Here is a 23,042-nt window from a genome sequence, read left to right as displayed (position 1 = left end):
GGCGCCGGTTGCGCGGAAGTAGGAGACCAGGCTCCCGCCCCTTCCTAACTCCCGCCGGGTTGTCGAGGCCATGCAGTGGCCTGCGCAGCCTCCAGTGGGCGGAGCACCCCAGCTCCATCATGTTTATTCTCCAGCAAAGGCTAAACGGTGGCAGAGGCCCCTACTCTGGGTGTCGTGTCTACTTTCCCGACCTGTACTCCAAGCTGTCTTACTTGGTCAGGTTCCATCTCTCTACCGTCGAGTTGGCCGTGTTTCCCTAGGCCCCACTATACTTTGTGTTGACACTTTGTCCTTCAACCGCAGAGGTTGGATACTCTGGGGGACCTCTGCACCAATCTGGCTGGACAGAAATGGACAGGTTACACAAGTCCACGTTGCTCAGGGGACACACCCACGTTTCATCCCACTGCTTGCCCTCCAACAACCAGAACCATGCGGTCCTGACCAAGCTTCTGTGGCTTTCTGAGGGGATACGGTTGCCCTCCCTCCTGCCACCCATACACCTGAAGAGAGTTCTTTTTTCAGAACTGCGATCAAGAGGAATTGGCTCATGATGCCCCGCCTACCAACAGCCCTACAGTGGTAAGCAGGGTTGGTTGTACAACCAGCAGGTGGTGCCACTTAGCGTGCCCCAACCATTCCTGGAGCTCATTGTGTCCTAAGGGCTTAAGCCTGTGAGAGCCATCAGTGAGCTAAGCCTGCCTCTGCACGTAGCGGCCCCCTTGTGGGTGCTTGCGTACCATTCATGCATATTAGCCTCATAACCCAAGCCTCAGCAACACTCAGGCCAAGCTGACACGATGGGGAGCCTCCTGCTGACCTGACCCAGGAGGGACCTACAGAACAGTCACCCTACCATACAGGTTTGAACCCTGCTGAGGATTCTGGGAAAATACTCAGCCTACTCCCACAAGGAGAAACTGGCAAGTCATTTTCTCTGATAGTACCTTTGGGGCTCAAGCACTTGTCCTCGCTAGTCCCATGGGTGATTCCTGTTTTGTCTTTTGTTTTTATTTTCAGACAGGATCTAGGGGTGTCGGGGGACAGGTCTGAGCTATCGTGACTACCCAGCATTTGGCTACATGAATTTCAGGTCTTTTTTGACACAGCTCTGGATGTCCTAGAATTTACTCAGTGGACCAGACTGGCCTCAAACTCACAAGAGATCCACTTGCCTCTGCCTTTCCAGTGCTGGGATAAGCTGTGGCCACCACACCAGTCTCTCAAAGGTGAACTATTAAGGACCCTGCCTGAGTGTTTCTATCTGAAGGACGGAGTTAAGGTGCAGGGGGCCTGAAACTGCAACTGGCAGGCACTCGGGTCTCAGAGAAGTCAGAAATCCCAAGAGGCCTGTCACTTCTCAGAGACTTAACTGTGTCTGTTTTGACCTATGCCCTGGGGACAGCCACAGAGACCTGGGTCAGGGGGGAACAGACTACAGACCAATAACACTGTAACTCCCAGGCTATGGCTGAGGAAAGCTGACCAGCCAGGCACTAGGGCTGGTTTTCTTGTGGAAAAAGACCCTAAGATTTAGCTTGAACCAGGGCAGCATCCAACACAAGCAGAAGGCTGGACCAGGCTACTACATACGTGGGGCCATGTTTGTGGTTTTGTTTTGTTTTGATTATCTGGGCATGCAGTCCACACCTTTATTCTTAACATCCTGAAGTGGAGGCACAAAGATCAAGAGATCAAGATTGGGGTTGGGGATTTAGCTCAGTGATAGAGCGCTTGCCTAGCAAGCTCAAGGCCCTGGGTTCAGTCCTCAGCTCGGGGGGTGGGGGGTGGGGTGAGGGGGGAGATAAAGATTATTCCTGGCTGTATAGAAAGTTCCAGATCAGAGCAGCCTGGGGAAACACCTTTAATCCCAGCACTTGGGAGGTAGAGGCAAGGAGATCTCTATAAGTTTGAGGCCAGCCTGGTCTACACAGATAAGTTTGTCTTGTTTGTTTTTGAGACAGGGTGTCATTTTGTAGCCCTGGCTGGACTTGAACTCTCAGAGATCTACCTGTCTGCCTCAGCCTTCCAAGTGCTGGTGTTGGAGGCATGAGCCACAGTGTCTGGCTGGGAAAAGCTTGTCTTAAAGAGGGCTGGAGAGATGGTTCAGTGGTTAGAGCACTGACTGCTCTTCCAGAGGTCCTGAGTTCAAATCCCAGCAACCACATGGTGGATCACAACCATCTGTAATGGGATCTGATGTCACCTTCTGGTGTGTCTGAAGAAATGGACAGTGTGCACATATAATAAATAAAATTTTTAAATGTCCTACAGACAATGGCTAACAGGTAATCTAGTTGGAGGCATTTAAAAGAAAAGAAAGTCTGAGTGAATCAGTGGGCAGGTCAGCCATGTATGCATACAACAATATTCAACATGGGTGCCTCAGCCAAAGGCAGCCAGCATCCCCAACATCCTGTTATATATGTCCAGGGTAAGGGAGGTAGCTGTGTCAGAGAGACCTGTTCCAGGTCCGAGGACACGGTGGGCTCTGGAGAAGTCTGAACCTTGAGCAGTCATTGGTCCCTTGCCTTTGTTACCCTTAGCTGGGTCCAGACAATGCTCACACTGAGAGCCTTCAAGACAGGAAAGCCCTCCCAGCCACAGAGGACAGATGATCTGAGAGGCCTAAGTCGGCATCTGTAGCCATTCAGAAAACAGTGTTCAAGGCCCACAAGATGGGTGTCTGTGGCAGGCCTGATCCTGTCCACTCCAGTCTGGATGCCGTGACTTCCCTGGACTACTAGGTCCCTTGACTGGAGGTTAAGTCAGGTGTGGGGACATGAGGTGACCCCAGGACTAGGAAACCACTACAAGTAGGGCATGAAAGAGTGTCAGGGAGAGCAGCCTGGCTGCAGCCATACAGCGGTGGGGGGAATTTCCGGGAGTGGACTATGGCCTCTGGTGAGGGCTATGTGAGAAAAGGGGCAACTGGAGGACAGAGATTCACAGACAACTAGGAGCTGGGGTCATTGTCTAGTCTGAGGTCCACAACCCCACCCCCACCTTCCTGCTGGTAGGAAATGGGCAGGCAGGTGCCTGTGGGTACTGCTGACTGAGGAGGCTCTGCGGCCACCTGGCAAGTGTGACTGAGCGGTGGCGGCCACAAGATCTCAGAGCATCAAAGCAGGAAGAGCCACAGGGAGGTTACAGATGTCATCCTGGATTTAAGGTGGTTTCCTTGTAATTTTAATCTGTAAATGAGGGATCTGCATTCGTTTCTTCTTGGTGGGGGTGGGGAGGTGGTTTGATATATTGTTGTTGTTGTTGTTATTTAACACAGAATCTCTCTGCTTAGCCCCGGTTGTCCTGGAACTCACTCTGTAGACCAGGGTGGCCAAGAACTCAAGAGATCTGCCTGCCTCTGCCTTCCAAGTGCTGGGATTAGAGGCATGTGCCACCAAGGCCAGCTTTTCTAGGGATTCTCGGCCTGGGCTCCACCCCTGTGCCACACTCCCAGCCTCTAATTGGGAGATTCTAGGCGGGGCTCCATCCCCCTGTGCCACGCCCCTAGCTCGCACAGACGGACATAAAGTGTCTTAAAAAGGCACTTCCAGTGGTCCTGAGTTCAAATCCCAGCAACCACATGGTGGCTCACAACCATCTGTAATGGGATCTGATGCCCTCTCCTGGTGTCTAAAAACAGCTACAGTATACTCATATAAATAAAAAAATTTTTTAAAAATTAAAATTAAAAAAAAAGTTTTAACCTGCTGATTCTGGTGGAAAAAGGGGAAAAAAAGGTTTAACCTGTTATGAGGTGGTGTTGGCAGCCCATGCTTTTACTGCCAGAGCTCAGGAGGCAGAAGCAGGAGGATCTCTGTGAGTTCAGTGCCAGCCTGGTCTACAAGAGTGTTTCAACAGCCAGAGCTACAGAGAAAGCTTGTCTTTAAAAAACAATAAACAAACAAACCAACTGACCACAAAGTTGCCCAGGCATAGTGCTACACATCTTTAATTTCTGCACACCAAAGACAGAAACAGGCCAATTGATGTGAATTCAAAGCCAAGTTGGGCTCCAAGGAGAGACCCTGTTTCAGAAAACAGTAAGAAAAACTAGTGTCTGTCATGGTTGAGGGCACCGGCTGCCCTTACAGAGGATCCAAGTTCGGATCCCAGCCCACAACCATGTAGGGCAGCTCACACCTACCTGTAGTCCAGCTCTAGGGAACAGAGACCCTTCCCTTGCCTTCCAGAACACAACACAGACCTGGCTAGAAGCCAAACACCCGCACACCGTGAGCAGACAAAGGGTGATTTTCTTATTGTTTTTATATCTGTGTGTGTGTGTGTGTGTGTGTGTGTGCGCGCGCGCGAGCGCGCGCGCACGTGTGGCGTGCGCACATGTGCACAGGAGGCTTCAGTCCAGAGGCCTTGTGTCCCCTGGAGCGGAGTGGCAGGCACTTATGAACCGATTATGGGTGCTGGGAACTGAGCTGGGTCCTCTGCCAAGGGCAGCAAGTTCCCCTGACCACTGAGCCATCTCTCCAGCCCCCCAATTTACTTAATATATAAAGTACTTTAGCAAACAACAAAAACCATGAGATACAGAAGATTTAAATATTCATCTTTATAACAAATGTACATTTATACAAGTTAGAATGACTGATAGTGACAGGGACGGTTATCACAAAACACGACAGAGAAGCATTTAAAAAGTTGGCTACAGTAGGGCCAGCCAGACGGCCCAGTGAGTAGACACTTGCCTCCAAGCCTGATAACCTGAATTCAGGCCCCGGGAGAACAGACTCCTGACACTCGAACTCCGCATGTATGCAGTGGTACATGTGCCTCACCCCTAATAAATATGTTGTTTGTGTTTCGACTTTTCAAGACAGGTTTCTCTGTGTAGCCCTGGCTATCATGAAACTATGGTGACCAGGCTGGCCTCAAACTCACAGAGCTCTGCCTGCCTCCTGAGTGCTGGGATTAAAGGTGTGGGCCACCAAGCTTGCTGCAGCTCACAGGCTGGCTCAGGGCTTGCTCAGAGCTGGCATTCCAGCTGTGGGGAGGTCTAAGGCCTGAGCTGTGTACTGTCAGCCAGCTAGGCTCAGAGACAGAGGGAGACCTTGTGGGCTGTGGACCAATGGGTGGAACCCTCTGCATTCACTGTGCCCCATGCTCCAGCCCCAGCAGCTCCAGGTATGGCATCATTCAGCGAAGTCCATGAAGAGAGCGAATTATAGAGCAAGACCCTGTCTCACAGAGTAAACATAGGACTGTATCTGCGGCTTAGCTGCGGGGAGCCCTGGGCTCCATCCCCAGCACCCAGAAAACCAGACTTTGTGGTCATCAACAGCTGGGCTTGGGGAGAGGGTAGGGAGGTCAAAAGAACACATCTCTTCTTTAAGTATCCAAACAGCCTTGCTATTTTATCCTGAGTTATGCTGCCCTGGCACCACCATCCCCTCACCCTGACTCTACCCATGTGCTGGTTTAGTGTTTTGATATAGGGTCCTCAATATCGATAGCCCCCTCCCTCATTATAGGATGACAGGTTCAGAATGATGCCCTTCCTCTCCTCACCCGGTACATTCTGGGCCTGTGTGCACCAAGGTCACAGTGGAGAACCAGCCTAGGACAATTCTGCATTTCAGGGCCATGGGTGGGAGCAATGGGCAGCGATCAGGATGAAACAGAGTAGAGGGAATGGGGGGTGTAGGGCCTAGGGAAACTTGCAGCAGGTGGTGGAAGAGCCAAACCAGGCAGTGGGATGGGACCACACACAGGGATCTGGTGAGGGGGATGGGACCATACACAGGGATCTGGTGAGGGGGATGGGACCACACACAGGGATCTGGTGAGGGGGATGGGGCCACACACAGGGATCTGGTGAGGGCACCTGAGCAACCTGTGTCAAGGTCCTGAGGTTGGAGAGGAGGTGCCAGGTTAGGAAGCCCCGGATTTGCTGAAACACGGGCTGGGGAGCCAGCTTCAGCACTGACCACCAACTTTGGGGGTGCTGGAGAGATGGCTCAGTGGTTGAAAGCACTCTTGCAGAGCATCTAGGTTCAATTCCCAGTACCCACATAGCACAGACATACATGCACTCAAGTCAACAATGTACATAAAATAAAATAAATTTTAAAAACCACTAATTATAATTGTCACTTCTGTTCTTCAGGGGCTACAGCCATGCCCCCAAGGATTCCAGCTCCCCCAAATGTACCACCCACTCTTAAAGTGACCTCAGTCAGCTCAGGGCACTGATCTCCCCCCACAGGCCCTTCCTCACTCGCCCTAGGGACCCTGTGACTAGGGAAACATCACAAGGCTCAGCCCCACAGAGCACATGGCCCTAGGTGTACGCTGCAGTCCTGGGGAGACCTCCGCAGCTCCCAACTGGCACAGTGCAAGGCCTGGTCCTGTCATCTGGAGTGGGAGCCCAGTGCGCAGTGGGGATCGGGGCTCCTGCAGAGCTGGTTGCTGCCCTGCAGTCCTGGGTGCAGACCCTGGGTGGGATGACCTGAGGGTTTCCCTCACACTCCCCACACCCAGCTGGTCCCAGCGATCCAGGAAGGCGCACTAGAGCCATGAAGAAGCCAAGGCAACCCTAAAATCTTAATCCTTTAATTAGTTTCCCTCTTTCCTTCTCTTTGCTTCCCCGAGGAGAGAAGAGGGACCTCTGTCGCCTGCACATGGTTCATGGCCCCTGGGTGCCAGGCAGGTCCTGGGCTCCGGGTCACATGCAGCCCCGGCAGGAGGCCCGCGTACTGCTGAGGTCCCTGTGGCTTGGTTAGGTGCGTTGGCTGGGCAGCTCCTGGGAGATGAAGCGGCGTAGGCGCTCCAGGTATTGACTATACAGCTCAATGTCGTTGTGCCCAGCACCCTCCACCCACAGCGGCTCCACGGCCTTTGGACAGCGCTCATACAGTGCCAGCCCGTGTGAGAAGTCGATCACCTCGTCTTCTGTGCCGTGGATGATGAGCACCGGTGACGTGATCTTCGACACCTTCTCGATGCTGGAGGAAAAAAGATGATGGTCAGGCTGGAGCCCCGCCCCTTCTCAGGCCCCGCCCCTTCCAAGCCCCGCTCTCATGCTCACTTAGGGAAAGCATCGAAGCAGTAGGTCTTCTTGGTGTCAGGGAAGGCCACCCGCATGCCGGAGGTGAGAGGCGAGTGCAGGACCACTGCAGCACACTCATAACGTGACGCCAGATCCACTGTGGGCACGGTGCCAATGCTCTGGCCATACAGGATGATACTGTCTGGGCTGATGCCATACCTGAACGACATCAGGGGCAGGGTCAGCAGGCCTAGAGATGGGCAACCCCCAAAGCCTTACCAAGCGGTAGCTCCCTGGCGTTTTCCTCAGTGCCTCCCACAGGGTGGGGGACAGCGTGATAGACTCCGACTGAGGCAGGATTCCCTTCTGACCCCAGAGAGGGGCGGGCTGTCTCTTCCCAGTGCTGCCTCCCCACCAGTGTGGGTCTCTGGGAATTTAGGAAACTGTGTCCCCGGATGCTTGGCCCAGTTTAAAGTCCCTAGAGTCTTTCCTGCCCAATTAGAAGCTTGCACAACACAGGCAATGTAACAGCCAGCTCATTCCTAGCTCATCTCCTGCGGTTCCCACCCCAGCAGATCTGTGTGGTCACTTACCCTGGCTGAGCTGCCTAGTGCTCCCCACTGGTCTATCTCAGACAAGCCTCCACAGGACCCTTCCCTGAGCTCAGGCAGGAGGTGGAACACCCAGGGGCAACTCACAAGGCACCCCTGGGCTGACCAAGCCACCGCCCTGCCTGCTCCATACTGTCTGTAGTTCAAGCCTAAGCTCCGCCCACCATGGGGGGGGGCTTCAGAAGAGTCGCCCCACCTCAGGAGTTCCCTGAACTCAGTGCTGTAGTTGGACAATGGACAAAGCTTAGAACACACAGCAGTGACTCCCCAGGCTGCTGTACAGTGTGAGCAAGGGGAAGCCAGCCGAGGCAGGGTACAGGCACCTGTGGCACAAGGGGAGGGGCACTCAGACAGGTCCCCAGTGCCAGCATCAATAGTGCCAGGGGACCCAGCCCACTAGTACCTGGCACATCTCCAGGGCAACCAGGGTCCCTAACTCCCCAGGGCTGCCAGAGTTCCAGCACCACATGGAGCCCTAATCAAGGGTAGGGGCCTCTGGAAGTTGGGAGGGTGGTTTCATGCCCCTGCATGGGCCCAACATGGGCCCTGCTCTATGAAGGAGCAAAAGGATCCCTCACGAGGTAGGGTGAGCTGGGTGACCAGGAAGGCAGACTGACAAGAGTGACCCAGACCTCCTGCCTGCCATCATGTGGACACCTCTAGTACAGCCCATCCTGACAGCCACCTGCCCCAGAGCAAGTTCAGCTAATGGCACAGTCCCTGGCTGGCACTTGGGCTATCACCGGCCTGCTCCCAAGCCCCTCAATGACTATCTCCTAGACCCAGGGCCCCCTGTTCACTGTCTGACCAGGTAGAAGCACTCTCTTTCCCTGAGGATGGCAAGGTGGCATCGGCCACTGGCACTCCCATACCACCCACTGCCCCAAGAGCCAGGGCCCTCACCTGGTGCGCAGGGCCTGCCAGGCAGCGTCAATGTCAGCATAGAGGTTCTTCTCAGAGGGCCGGCCAGAGCTGATGCCATAGCCAGAGTAGTCGTAAGAGAAGATGTTGCAGCCGATGCGTGTGCCCAGGCCAACATAGAAGCTGCACATCTGGCCCAGGTCCACCGCATTGCCATGCGAGAAGAGAACTGTGTACCTAGTATGCAGGTGAGAGAGCAGGGCACAGCTGACCACCCACACCGGGCCAGCAGCACCTACTGTCTCATCTACTCGAAGCCAACTGGGACAGCCCAGCTCCACGGCTAGCCTCCCACTGCATGGCAGAGAGTGGCTGGGGATGGGACCGGAAGGCTGGTTAGTCCTAGCCTTAAGCCTGGCTGTGGTCAGCCAGCAGACCTTAGACCCTATCTACAGAGGGACCCACTGTAAGTTCATTCTTCAACAGACACACGTCCAGGCCAGGATGGTCAAGGGCCATCTCAGTGGTGGCATGCCCCCATGGTTCAGAACCGTGCATAAAAAGAGCCTGCTCTATTGCTAGGGGGAGGACCAGGCCCCATCCCTGACCACCAGCAAACTCTTGAGATCCACCCTGCCCCCAGTTGGCCACTGGCCAACCAAGACAGACCTGTAACAAAACAAAGGCCTGTGCCAGGTCAAGGCCATGCACCTGCCTAGCCCTGCCCAGGCGGCTTCCTGAAGCTCCTGCCTGACTCCTAAGTAAAGGTTCGCCCTTTGGACTCCAGACTCGACCTGGGAAAACTGTTGCTGCGCCACCTCACCCTCTGGAGACCTCAAAGCAAGAACCTGACAGCCGGGTCTCCTGTGCTTTACAAGAGGGGTCAGGTGGGCCGGAAGGCAGAGCAGTGCAATACCCACGCACTCCTGCTGTGTGTGCCCTGGGAGGGGGCAGCTCACCTGGCACCCGGTACACAGCGCACATACATGCAGGCAATGCGGTTGGCGCGCGCGCTCTTGGTCACGAAGACCTCAATGGTGTCCAGCTCGCGCTGGCCATACTGGAAGTCAGCGCGCTCCGTCAGGTGGATCTTCCAGCGCCCGGGGGTGGCCGCTGAGGTCCGCAGGGGACCCGAGGGGGCAGCGCCGGCCCCGCCGGGCCCCGGCTCGGGTTCAGGTACCAGAGAGTAGGTGGGCTCGGGAGGCAGGAAGGCGAGCTTGGCCGCGATGCGGCCCGGGCAGGGTGGGCAGCAGAACAGGCAGCAGAGCTCGCTCACCGACAGGCCGTTCATGGCGGGCGCCGGGCCCGCGCCGGGCCAGGGGGGGGGCGGGGGTGCTCCGAGATGCGGGCAGCGGCAGCTCGCGGGCTGCACACCTCAGTCCCGTTAGGAGGCCGCAGCCCGGCCCCATCGCGGTCCAAGGCGAGCCCCCAGGAGCCTCACAGCCACAGGTCTCCATGCCATACAGTGGGACACCCTGCGGGGGACACCGACATGTGGGTTCCCTCCAGGAAGCTAAGGTAGAACCAGATGCCAGCCTGTGCCAGGCAGGGAGGAAGGCTTGTCCCCACATCCACGGTCTATCTTGGTCCTCTCGGCCTGCCCACAGCCCTAGCTTACCCCACAGTCTCTCCTGGGCCTCTGTTGCAGAACTCCTATGTATGCCCCCCAGCTTCAGCCATTCCAGCACCCCCAGGCCTATGTCCAGACCCTTCTACATGCCCCACCAGTTTCTCCCTCAGTCCTTGAAGGAGTTATCCTCCAGAACAGGTAACAAAGGCGGCCCCAGGTTTTGAGCCAAAGGGATCCAAAGGCTCAGAGGCTCCCACACAGGAGGATGTGGAGGGGTGAGCAGTGGGGCCTTGGAACAGAGAGACAGAACCCAAGGGAGGAAGGAAGCAGACACAAAGGCCGGGAACAAGGACAGGATGCGTGCCAGACGCAGGGCCCCACTGGCTGGGACAATGGTTTGTCCCTGTGCTTGGGGCCAGGGTGTCTCCCCAGGGTCAGGGCAGCTGTGGCCTCAGGCAGCTGTAACCTCAGGGTTCGGTCACCCAACCTCCCAGGCCTGCCTCAGAGAGGCAGCAAACTGCAGGAGGGAAGTGAAGTGGGGGACAGGGCCTGACTCCAATAGAAACCCAAATGTTCCACTTCTGCAGGACATCCTGAAACGTGTTCAAGTGACACCAAAGCCACTGCCACTGTACACAGAGCTGCCAATGGGTAGACAGAGACATTTCCAGAAAAGCCCACCACCATCTCTCACAGCCTAGGAAGAAGGCAGGAGACATCATAGTACAATTTTAACAGGATATCCACATACATCTGGGTTTTAGGTCACAGCATATAAACCCACAGGGACAGAGGGACATGGATAACAGGCAAAGGAGACATATGACACTTAGGCAGCTGTGAGCCCGTCCACACACACATCTCTGATGCCCATGAGCCTGAGGCCAGCAGCTAGGTCGAGTGATGCCCCAGTCTGTAACAATCCAGAGGCACACTGGGAGACCAGCTGACACCCAGAGTAAGGACAAAGACAGTGCGAGAAGTCCCCAGCTCCCAGGCCACAATTCTCAACGATGCGGCTGAACCTGTCTCCAGGAGACACCAGTCCACATCTGTAACCTAGAGCACTCCTAGGATGGAGCAGGTGGGGCCCAAGGAGACACCAGACCACATCTGTAACTGAGAGCACACCTAGCAGGGACACAGAGTAGCCTGGAACAGCTATTATCAAGGAATGACCCTGCCCCAAATACCCACGAGGTCAATGTTTAGAGACACCAACTTTATCATCAAGGTCTCCTCATGTAATACCCCTTAGTAACAGAGGGCTTGGGGCGGTCTGCAGTCCAGTGAGAAAGGATAAGGTGAGATAAGGCCAGGAAAGGGGGTGCTGCCCCTCACACTCCCCTCCAGGCCACTCCAATGGATCCTTAGGCCAGCTGGTCCATCCATGGCTACTGCACTCTAGTCTCCTTGCCTAGATCCATCCCAGCCACTATCATCCCATGTCAGAGTCCTCTTCACCCGGGCTACCTTGACACCTTGTACAGGATGGTCACACACCCATCGAGTGACCTCCCTTTTAAAGGAGTCCTCCTTCCTAGTCACAGACCTCATCCCTAGCCACAGTTTGTCAGGTGTGCAACTTCAGGGGTCTCAACCTGCAGTATGTTTTGTAGACAAGTGAAGAAAGGAGAGGCCTCAGTTTACCTCCTGAGGCTGTCCCTACCTACACCAGCACACTGAGTCCTCCATATGGTGAGGAGCCCTCATATTTATGATTCTAAATACTTCTACAGTTAACTAGATCTCCACCTTACCATAAGAAAGTCCACAGGGGCAGAACCACTAGGACCAATAACTACTCACTTCCATTCAACAACCATGTGCAGAGTAGCCAGAGAAAGTGAAGGTGTAGGAGAAAGACATTAAAGACATAAGCCCCCAGGGTCTGCCAGTGTTAAATGGAGAGGGCAGACAGCATGTGGGACTTCATGTCACAGATGGGAGCCATTGGGTACTGTAAGCCAAGATTATTTACTCACTGCCACAAAGTCCCAAGTATTGTGATCACAAACTTAAAACCAGACCCTAGTGTTACAAGCATGCAGGCTACTGTAAGGGCTCTAGGATGACCTACATATGACTGTCTGCATCGGGAAGCCTCACCCAGCAAGTCATAGTAGGGTGGCAACCCTCGCTAGAATGTAGAATGAGATGGCTCAGCAAGTAAAGGCACTTGCTACCAAGTTTGAAGATCCGAATTGGATCAGGTGATCTACAGGGTAGGGGAGGACTCCACAAAGCTGTCCGCTGTCCTCTGCGTAGGAACACACACGTGAAAAAAAGAAATAGCTAAGTGACCGGAGAGGTAAACCCGGGCGGCGAGAGAGGACTCGAAAAACTGCAAGGGCTCCCAGGGGAGCAGGGCCTGCTTCAAGCTGTACCCTCAGGCTCTGCTGCAGCATGAGGACTTCATGGTGGGGGTGATAAGGAACCATAAAGGAGTCCTGGACCGCAAAAGGGAAGCCTGCAGTGGGCCCCAGCTGACAGGAAGACGCCAGGCGAGGGGCAAAGGTGGCCGGTGAATGTCAGCAGACGATGTAAGCAGAGATGGTGTGGGATAGGGGCTGGGTCTGCGGCTGGGCCCCGGGCGTCTTGGGGGCACAGCCTTGTCCTGAGGAGGTTAAGCGATCACTCCAGGATCGCTGGACGGGGACATGGGGATGCCAGGGACCGGGTCCCGTAGCCATCCCGGGAGAGCGCAAAGAAGTATCGGACGCAGGGCCCCGCTCGATTCGGCCCCACTCCGCAAACCGCCGCAGCCCCCGCGCGCCCGCCCGCACTCACCGCCGCCCGCGCCCGCCGGCCCGGGGGCCGCACTCCATGGCTCCCGGCCGCCCGCCCGTGCGTCCGTCCGTCTGTCCCCCGGGGGCCCCGACCTAGCCTCCTGCACCGCCACCACCGCAGCTCCGCCGCGGGCGGAAGTGAGTTTTTCTAACACCGCCCCGGAAGTGATGCGAGGCGAATGCGCAAGCGAGAAGGACTCCGCTGGTCGTGGGGGCGGGGCAAAGCGATCACGAAGCGGATTGGATGGGTTGTTGTGAGGGAGGTACACGTGCTGGAGGTGGGGCCACAGGAGGGATTGCTGGGCGGGGCTCGAGCTGCAAGGCGGAACCTGATTGTGTAGGCGGGGCTTTCATGGGGGCGGGGCAGAAGTGAAGGTCTAAAGGAGCTTGGCTGGGCACGCGATACCTGGTGAAGAGCGGTGGTCTAGGGGCGGGGCCTGGAATGAGGGCGGAACCGAATGGTCTAGGGGAGGGGCCTGGATAGGGTGTGGCTTTGATAGAAATAGAGAAGGGTTCAGAGGTTGGAGTTTTCATGCCCATTTGGTTGGTTAAATTATTCTTGCTCTCCCATCCGCCCGTCCCCTCCCTGAATTCCTGGAAGAGGCAATAAAAGCAGTTTTAGGGTCTCAAATCTGGAGCTGGAGAGGTGTTCACCGTTTAAGAACACTACCCTTGGGGTTGGGGATTTAGCTCAGTGGTAGAGCGCTTGCCTAGCAAGCACAAGGCCCTGGGTTCAGTCCTCAGCTCCGGAAAAAAAAAAAATACATAAAAAAGAACACTACCCTTACAAAGAACTAAGGTTCAGTTCCCAACACCCACAAAGTGGTTCTCAACCATCTATAACTCTATTTCCAGGAGATTCCACTCCCATTTCAGGCGACAAAACATCTTTACAGTCCAATTTTATTTATTTGTCTGTGCATAAACATTACTGTCCCATGGAGTTCCTGTAGAGGTCAGAAAAGAGTGTGGGAATCGATTCTGTTCTACCGAGTGAATCCCTGGAATTAAATTCAGATCCTCAGGTTTAGTGGAAAGAACCTTTTACTCACTGAGCCATCTCACTGGCCCTCTTTTTGAGTTGTGTGTAGGGGGCAGAGGGTGTGCTTTATCTTTTTATTATGTATGTGCACTTTGGCTGCACTCTCATGTGGATCACAAATGAACCCAAGTGGGTTGGGGATTTAGCTCAGTGGTAGAGCGCTTGCCTAGCAAGCAAAAGGCCCTGGGTTCAGTCCCCAGCTCTGAAAAACAAAAAAAAAAAAAACCCAAAGTCCTAGGGGTTGGGGATTTAGCTCAGTGGTAGAGCGCTTGCCTAGCAAGCGCAAGGCCCTGGGTTCGGTCCCCAGCTCCGAAAAAAAGAAAAAGAAAAAAAAAACAAACAAACAAGTGAACCCAAGCGGGAGGGGGTGTCAAATTCCCAGGAACTGCAGTTATGGGCAGTCCGGTTGCTCGTGAGCCACTACATGGGTTTTGGGAACAGAACTCTCTGGTCCTTCACAAGAGCAGTAAATGTGCTTTGTTGTTTTGTTCTCTGTAGTTTTTCTCTATGTAGCTTTAGCTGTCCTGGAACTCATCCTAGACTAGACTGGCCTCAAACTCAGAGAGATCTGTCTGCCTCTACCCAAATGCTGAGATTAAAGGCATGCACCTTGAATTGCTCCCAGCTGCTGTAAATGCTCTCAACCCATTAGCCATCCCTCCAGCATCCCTATTTAGTTTTTTAAGACAGGACCTCACACTATAGATCGGGCCAGTCTAGAACACATTGTGTAGTCCATGCTGGGCCCTCAAACTCAACAATCCTCCTCTCCCAACCACCAGAATGCTAGACTCACAAACATGAACTACCATGCAAGGTTGAGTCAAGTCCTTTTTCTTTTTCGGGCTGGAGGGGACACCATCGCAGATGGCCTAGAATAGTATTGAACTCATGACTTCTGGCACTGGACTACTGAAGTGAGGGGTGGCTAACACCATATTCTACAGACTACATCCTCATTCCTTTCTCCCCCACCCATTCCCAACCTCTTTTGAGACAAGAGTCTCATAACAGTCCACAGCCCAAACAGGCTTGCTCTGAACACATATGAAGGGGAAGCTGTGTTGTACTCTTTTTTTTTTTTCCAGAGCTGGGGACCGAACCCAGGGCCTTGTGCTTGCTAGGCAAGTGCTCTACCACTGAGCTAAATCCCCAACCCCTGTGTTGTACTCTTGATCCACCTGCCCCAACCTTCCAATTGCTGGACAGCAGGAGTCTCTTGCCTTTGTGCTACACTAGGACTCTAGCAGCTGAACCCCATCTCCAGTCAACTTTGTTCATGTATCCATCCATCCACCCACCCACCCACCCATCCACCCATCCACCCATCCACCTACCAATCCACCCACCTATCCACCCACCCATCCATCCATCCACCCACCAATCCACCCCCCCACCCATCCACCCATCCACCCATCTACCCATCCATCTATCCATTCATTCATCTATTCATCCATCTATTCCTCTACCCATCCATCCATCTATTCATCCATCTATTTATTTGAGACAGAGTCTCACGATTTAGCCTTGGCTGGTCTCCAATTCCCAGAGGCCGCCTTTCTCCACCTCCCCAGCCCTGGGATTAAAGGGGTGCACACGACTGCTTGGCTTCTAGAGGCAAAGCCTCTCTCTAGTCAAGGCTGGCCTCTTGAATGCTGGGGTTCCAAGCACTCATCTCCACACCACACTCAGCTTTATATGTAATACTCTATGAAAAGGTATAATGCATGGGCCAGCAAGATGGTGCCACCTGCCAACAAGCCTGCAGTCCTGAGTTCAATCCCTGCAACCCACAAAAAAGGAAAACCAATGACTGCAAACCATGCTCTGATTGTCACAACAACATACACTGGGCCCGTGAGATGGCTTGGGGGGCGGGGGGCAAAAACCCAAACCACTATGTACACACTATAGACTAAGTACCTGATTTCCACCTGCAGACGGCGAGGCTGGGAGGGAACGAGCTCCCACAGTAGCCCTCTGGCTTCCTCATGTGCACCTACACACATGCACATGCCCCTACACATTACAAAAAGATACAGATAAGCATATGTGCAAGTGAATAAAGTAATAAGGAGACCAGTGAGATGTGAGCTGCCCTAGTGGGTAAAGGTACAGATGTGAGGCTGAGCTCATGGGAGTCATGTGCTGGGGAGGAGGATAGGCTCCAGGGACTTTCCTAATGCCGCAGCCCCACAAACTAAATGAATAGATATAATAAAATTGAAAAATAATTACCACACTGAATCAAAATTCCTATTTAAAAAGGTTATTTTATCTGGGCATAGAGGCACACACCTTTATTTCCAGCACTTCAGAAGGCAGGAGGATCGCAGTGAGTTCAAGGCCAGCCTGGTCTACAAAGTAAGTTCCAAGGCAGCCAGAGCTACACAGAGAAAGGAAACCCTGTCTCCAAAACAATAGATAGGCACAGAAGCACACAGACAGACAGACTGACTGACAGACAGATGGATGGATGGACACATAGATGCATAGATAGATAGGTAGATGGATGGATCCATAGATAGATACATAGCTATAAATAGATAATAAATAGATCGATAGACTAAGGTGACAAACTTTCTTTAGAACCAATCTAGAAAGCCTGGGTGGTGATGGCTGCTGTCTCCATGTCCCTCTGTCTGTCTCCATGAAGCATGCGTTCTGCCCTCTCTTCACAACACTGCCCACCTACCCCCGGAAATTCTGCTGCTGTAGCCAGACATAGCAGTACACACCTGAAATGTCAGTGCAATGGAGGAGGCCAGAACTGCACAGAGACAGCAGAAATCAAAACCCAGGGGCTCTGAGATGGCGCGGCAGGCAGAGGCATGTGGCCCTGAGCCTCAGCGCCTGAGTTCAATGCCCAGGAGTCACACAGTGTAAAAAGACCGAGATCCCGTGAGCTGTCCTCTGACCTCCACACCTACAAACTCACAAACTGGACCCAGATAAAGCACAGGAACAGAGCTGGAAAGGCCACCATGGCTGGGCAGAACCGGCAGTGTAGCCTTTGATTTATTCAAGCTCTACTTTCTTTTTCTCTAATTAATTAATTGATATATGTGAGTGCACTGTCACTCTCTTCAGACACACCTGAAGAGGGCATCAGATCTCATGACAGATGGTTATGAGCCACCATGTGGGTGCTGGGAATTGAACTCAGGACCCCTTGAAGAAGGGCCAGGGCTCTTAGATGCAGAGCCATCTCTCCAGCCTCAAACCCTATTTTTATTTATTTATTTATTTATTTTCTGGAGCTGGGGACCGAACCCAGGGCCTTGCGTTTGCTAGACAAGCGCTCTACCACTGAGCTAAATCCCCAAACCCCCCTATTTTTAGTAATGGTTCTTAATTGCTTCAACCTCCCCTCTAACCCTAGGTTTGGTCCTCAGCTCTAGAAAGAAAAAGAAAGAGAAAAAGAAATTGTTCTTTGGGGCGATTCCAATCTTCGTTGTTCTCAGTCCGGGTCCACTTGCACACAGCAAACACAAACCAGCAGCAGTGGCTCAACCCAGCAGAAACAGCCAGGCCTCCACCAAATCTGCAGGAGTCAGCAGGTGCAACCAGGACCAGAAGTCATGCCTGCTGTCCCTGTCCTTTGAGTACTATTTATACTTTCTCCAAACGTCACGTGTCCTCCCACACGTGTCTTAGCAGAACAACTCGTGGGTCTGTAGAAGCTGACATCACTGCAAGCCACCTGATTCCACAGACGAAGCACGAGGCTGGCAGAGCTTTTCCAGTGTGTTTCTTTACGTGAAGTCATCACAGAAGATGGCTGTTTAGGAATGGCGAGGTGTACCAATATCATCCTCCGCCATCCATCATGTACTGGGTCCGTCCTAACGTCATGTGTGCTTTTACGTGTTTGCCTCAGTGAAACTTTGACATACCTGACTTTCCAAAGAAACCATGGCACATGCCTCTGATCCCAGCACTTGGGATCTGGGGACGCAGAGACAGATGGATCTCTGGGTTCCAGGCTAGCCTGAGCTACAAAGGGAGTTCCAGAACAGCCAGGGTTACACAGAGAGACCATAAAACCAAACCAAAGGGACAAGAAAAGAAGAAAAAGGGAAAAAGGGGTTGGGGATTTAGCTCAGTGGTAGAGCACTTGCCTAGCAAGCGCAAGGCCCTGGGTTCGGTCCCCAGCTCCGAAAAAAAAGAAAAAAAAAAAGAAAAAAGAAAAGAAAAAGAGAAAAACAAAAAACAAACTAAGGCTGGAGAGATGCTCAGTAGTTAAGGGCACTGCTGTTCGGCTGGCCTGGGTCTAGTGTACAGTACCCACTGAGCACAGCACTGAAACTGTAGCTCAGGGCGTCCCCTGTGGGCCCTGTACACGCATGGTGCATGTGTATACGTGCAGACACACTCATAATTTACACATACACATAATATAAAATCTTTTTCTTAGAAAAGAAAAAAACTATTCATAGGCTGGAGAGATTCCTCAGTGGTTAAGAGCACCGACGGCTGGGCTGGGGATTTAGCTCAGTGGTAGAGTGCTTACCTAGGAAGCGCAAGGCCCTGGGTTCGGTCCCCAGCTCCGAAAAAAAGACCCCCCCCCCAGAAAAAAAAGAGCACCGACGGCTCTTCCAGAGGTCCTGAGTTCAAATCCTAGCAACCACATGGTAGCTCACAACCATCTGTCATGAGATCTGACGCCCTCTTCTGGGGTGTCTGAAGACAGCTGCATTTATAATAAATAAATCTTTAAAAAAGAAAGAACAATTCACAAAGCTGCCAAGGTGAAAGACGGCTTGGGCAGATGCAGGCTTGTGAACTGAGACTATCTTGGTAACGAAACAGTTGCCTTCTCAGATGGCCTAGTGGTTGTCAGGCTTCAGGGTCAGCAGTCAAATCGTACAGAGGTTTTGTTCTGAAGTTTAAGCAAGAGCACCTCATACGTTCTTTTGTTCTTTCCTTCTTTTTTTCCTTCCTTCCTTCCTTCCTTTCTTTCTCTTTCTTTCTTTCTTTCTTTCTTTCTTTCTTTCTTTCTTTCTTTCTTTCTTTCTTTCTTTCTTTCTTTCTTTCTTTCTTTCTTCCTTTGAGATAAGCACTCAGTCTAGGCAGCTCTCAAATGAGCTATGTAGCCAAGGATGACCTCCAATGCCTGACCTTGCTTCTCACCTCTGCCTTCCAAGTGCTGGGCAACAGGTCTGCCATGCCTGGCTTATGTGGCACTGGGGGTGGATACCAGGCCTCATTGCATGCCTGGCAAGCCCTCTGGCTCACGGTGCTACAGCTCTAGCCTCTTTTGCTTCCTTCTTTGTTTGTTTTGATTTTTTTTTTTTTTTGAGACAGGGTCTCTCTGTGCAGCCCTGGCTGTCCTAGAACTCGCTCTGTCGACCAGGCTGGTTTTGAACTTGCTTTTGAACTCACCGCTTAACTCAGGCTTGTAATTTCATTTTGTTTTTTTAAGATTTATTACACACACACACACACACACATACACACACACACACACACACACACACACACACACACATATTGTTACTGTCTTCAGCCACACCAGAGGAGGGCATCAGATCCCATCACAGATGGTTGTGAGCCACCATGTGGTAGCTGGGAATTGAACTCAGGACCTTGGGAAGAGGAGTCAGTGATCTTAACCTCTGAGCTATCTCTCCAGCCCCAGCCTTGAGTTTTTTAAAACAAAATCCCAAACCTTCTATTTACCAATGAAGACTCAGGAGCCAGACATTGAGGTGAAAGCCTGCTCACTGAGACAGGCAGAGAAAGCAGCCAGATGACCCTTTCCCTTCTCCACGATGTCTCATGTGCCCTTTAACGCAGAGACTCTCCTCTCTCGTTCCTGGGTTCGGATGCTCACTCTGGTCAGTGGGCTGCTGGCTCTGCCTCTTGACCTATATTCACTTTACCTAGCCCTTGTTTACAGGAAGCTCTTGGGTTAAAGGTGTGTGCTAGGGCTGAACCACACCACAACAAGAAATAGGTTTTTCCAGTTCACACTCTGGGTTTACACCGTGATCAAATATCCTGCAACACAGACTGGTCTCAATCTAGTGTTCCTCTTGCCTTGGACTTCTCAGTGCTGGGATCACAGGCCTAAGCCACCACCTGAGATCCTTTTTCCAAATTGCAAAGCAGGCTCCAAGCCCTGGGTATCACAAGTGCCCAACTGGAGGCTGTGCCTTGAAGACAGCTGCATTTTGAGAGTTCCTATCTAGATGTGCCCAGATCATGGGGGATTTCAAGGGGCTGGGAGTGGGATTCTTCCTGTAGAGACTGGAGAGGCAAGGCAGGAAGTGAGGGGTCATGAAGATGACTGATGGACTGGAAGGGGAGTGCAGGGCAGGCAGAGGACCCTCCAGCTGCTTCCCTAGACCCAGGATTAGTCCTTCCCTCAAACCCAGTGCATGAAATCTATGCCCCTGTATTTTTGTGATCAAACCAAAGGTCTTTCACAAAACAGGGAAGAAATCACACTGAGCCACGCCTCCCAGCCCGTCACTGGGGGATTCTAGGCAAGGCTCCAACCCTGACCACAACCACAGCCCCTTACTGAGGAATTCTAGGTGGGGCTCCATGACCAAGCTCTCAGTCCTCTTTGAGTTCCCCTTCACCAACGTCCCCATTTTTTTCTGGAATTCACACTGTAGATCAAGCCTCAAACTCACAGAGATCTATCTGCCTCTGCCTCCCAAGTGCTGGGTTTAAAGGTGAGTGCCACCACTGCCTGGCACATAAAGAAATAAACAAACCGAAGTAAAAAAAAATTAAAGGATAAATAGGCTTTAGGGTGTGCCTCAGAGGTAGACCTCCTGCCCAGAATCTTCTGTGCAGATAGAAGGTGACCCTCTTCCTCGGGATAAGTAAACAATTACCTGTTCGTTCGCTTCAAACAGGGACAGTCACAGCCCAAACCAAGGACACTACCAAAGTCAAGCTTGGTGAACCATTAGTTTTATTGGGGTTATTTGCAAGAGTATGGATGGTGGACTACTTAGAGTAGCAGAACAGACTCAAAGCCCAATCTGCTACCCTGCGCAGGAAAGCTGGGGACCTGGAGCGCACTGCACAGCCTGCAGTCAGCTCAATAGGTTGGAGGGGAGAGTGTCCCTTACATTCAGTTAAGCTAGTCTCTGCCTGTTCTAGGCATGTCTACTAGTCTAATAGTGTCCCTTAGCAGTTTTTAAGGCTTATATAAGCTTGAGGAGGGAGGAGCCTAGTGAATCTGCTCAGTTTCAGGGACTTCCTAAGCTACTAAAGACAACTTCTTTATTTTTATTTTATATGTATTGATGTTTTGCCTTCATGTTTGTCTGTGTGATGGTGTTGGATCCCCTACAGTTACCTAGCAGGTACAAGCTGACACATGGTCCTTTTAACCCCTGAGCCACCGCTCTAGCTCCCTTGCATAGCATCTCTTAGAAAACTTGTTTATTTTCATTGTATACATATGAGCGTTTGCCTGCATATCTATCTGTCTGTGTAATATATGCCAGCCTATCCAGGCCAATAGAAGGCATTCCATTCCTTATAGCTGCAGTTATAGATGGTTGTGAGCCACCATGTGGCTACAGGGAATCAAACCAGGGTCTTCTGGGATAATAGGGTTCCCCTTTGGCAAGCTGCCTCTCCAACCCTGGCAGAGCATTTTTGGGGGGGGGGCAGTTCTGTAACTTTGACATTCAGCAGTTAGTTCTCATCCACATTGACCGTCTGTAGATTTTTGAATGTGGTAACAGGCACAGAAGTTACCAGTGTGTAGAGCTTGTTTGATGAATCCTCATCCTCATTACGCTTTCTGGACAAATGTACTCCGATGTGGTATGGAACATTCCTTAACATTCCTTATTCCTTTGGCCCAGATGGCTTTATTCAGCCTGGTGTCTATGGGCACATCTGGAGTCCCCATCTCCTTCATGGCAAATTTCCGAATTTCTTTGAGAGCCCGAGGAGCACGCTTCTTGAAGCCCACTCCATGGATGCGCTTGTGAATGTTGATGGTGTATTCTTGGGTCACCACCTCCTTGATGGCAGAATGGCCCTTCTTCTTCTCGCCACCTTTCTTTGCAGGCACCACTCTGCCGGGCCCAAGTTGGAAAAGCCTGGCAGAGCATTTTAAAAAATATTTATTTTATGTAAACTGGTACCTTGCCTGCATGTATGTATTGCCTTGTGCCCATAGAGGTCTTGAAAGGGCACTGGATTTTCTGGAATTAGAGTTAGGTATGGCTGTGAGCACCTAAGGTGCTGGGATCTGAACCTTCGTCCTCTGGAAGAGCAGTCAGTGCTCTTAACCACTGAGCCATCTCTCCAGCCCCCATGGTGGCTGTTTTTGTGTGGTGACCCAAACCCTTGGTTTTCCTTCCAAGACCCTTGGTTCACATGGCTTCCTGGAAGCCAGATACTGCACAAGGGTTCTAGTTTTGTAATGCTGGCCACATCCACACAAATCTCCCAAATTATCTGTCTTGCAAGTGGCCATAAACCAATCCTATGGGACCTACTCTGCTCTGATAGCTGGTCACAAGACACTCCTTATTCCAGAAAGGTTGTGTGTAGTAGACAGACCTAGAAGATTGCAAATAGGCTGATCCTGGAGACCCTGGGCTCTCTGACGCCACTTTCCACCTTCCTGGCTGGTTGTTCAGCCAGACTGTCTGCTGTTTATGTCTCGATTTCTGAGCCCCAGAGGAAGAAGGGCCCTGGGAGAGACTCAGGAACTCTGGCCTGGGTATGACTTTTTAGGCAGACAAGGCTACACAGTGAGACTATGTAAAACAATTAGTAATTAACTAAAAGTATTAATGTTAGGCCATCTCTCCTGCCTCTATTACTTGTTCATTTATTTTCTTTCGTCTTTTTTTGTTTGTTTTTTGTTTTTTTGAAGACAGGATCTCCTTTTTCAAGACATGTTGTCCTGGATATCCTGGGACTCACAGAGATCTGCCTGCGTCTGCCTCCCAAGTGCTGGGATTAAAGGCCCTCACCCCAACCACCTTGAACTTCTGATCTCTTGTGTCCACCCACAGAGTGCTGGCATGACCAGCTTGTGCCATCAGCTGTGCTATGGATGGAATCCAGGGTCTCCTGGGTACTAGGCAAACACTCCACGAACCGTGCTACAGTCTCAGCGCCAATCTTATTTTTTATTCAGGAGTTCACATATTTGTTTCACCCATTGTACAGA

General features: G+C 52.1%; 1 protein-coding gene and 1 pseudogene across 2 annotated transcripts; both read right to left on the bottom strand.

The window, feature by feature from the left end:
• Nucleotides 1–6,554: 6,554 nt before the first annotated feature.
• Nucleotides 6,555–12,986, bottom strand: Abhd17a (abhydrolase domain containing 17A, depalmitoylase). The gene is given in 5 exon segments (NM_001006983.1): nucleotides 6,555–6,962; nucleotides 7,046–7,225; nucleotides 8,521–8,715; nucleotides 9,438–9,953; nucleotides 12,839–12,986. Coding segments are annotated over 4 exon segments (933 nt in total). The 5' UTR covers nucleotides 9,770–9,953; nucleotides 12,839–12,986; the 3' UTR covers nucleotides 6,555–6,736.
• A 7,806-nt stretch (nucleotides 12,987–20,792) lies between these two features.
• LOC134479809 (large ribosomal subunit protein eL31-like) lies at nucleotides 20,793–21,974 on the bottom strand (annotated as a pseudogene). Its single transcript, XR_015626100.1, has one exon. The product of XR_015626100.1 is annotated as a large ribosomal subunit protein eL31-like (transcript).
• Between the last annotated feature and the right edge of the window lie 1,068 nt (nucleotides 21,975–23,042).

This window comes from Rattus norvegicus, chromosome 7 (assembly GCF_021556685.1).
Source record: "Rattus norvegicus strain SHRSP/BbbUtx chromosome 7, alternate assembly SHRSP_T2T, whole genome shotgun sequence".
Classification (NCBI taxonomy): Eukaryota; Metazoa; Chordata; class Mammalia; order Rodentia; family Muridae; genus Rattus; species Rattus norvegicus.
This window is presented reverse-complemented; position numbering and strand designations above follow the sequence as displayed.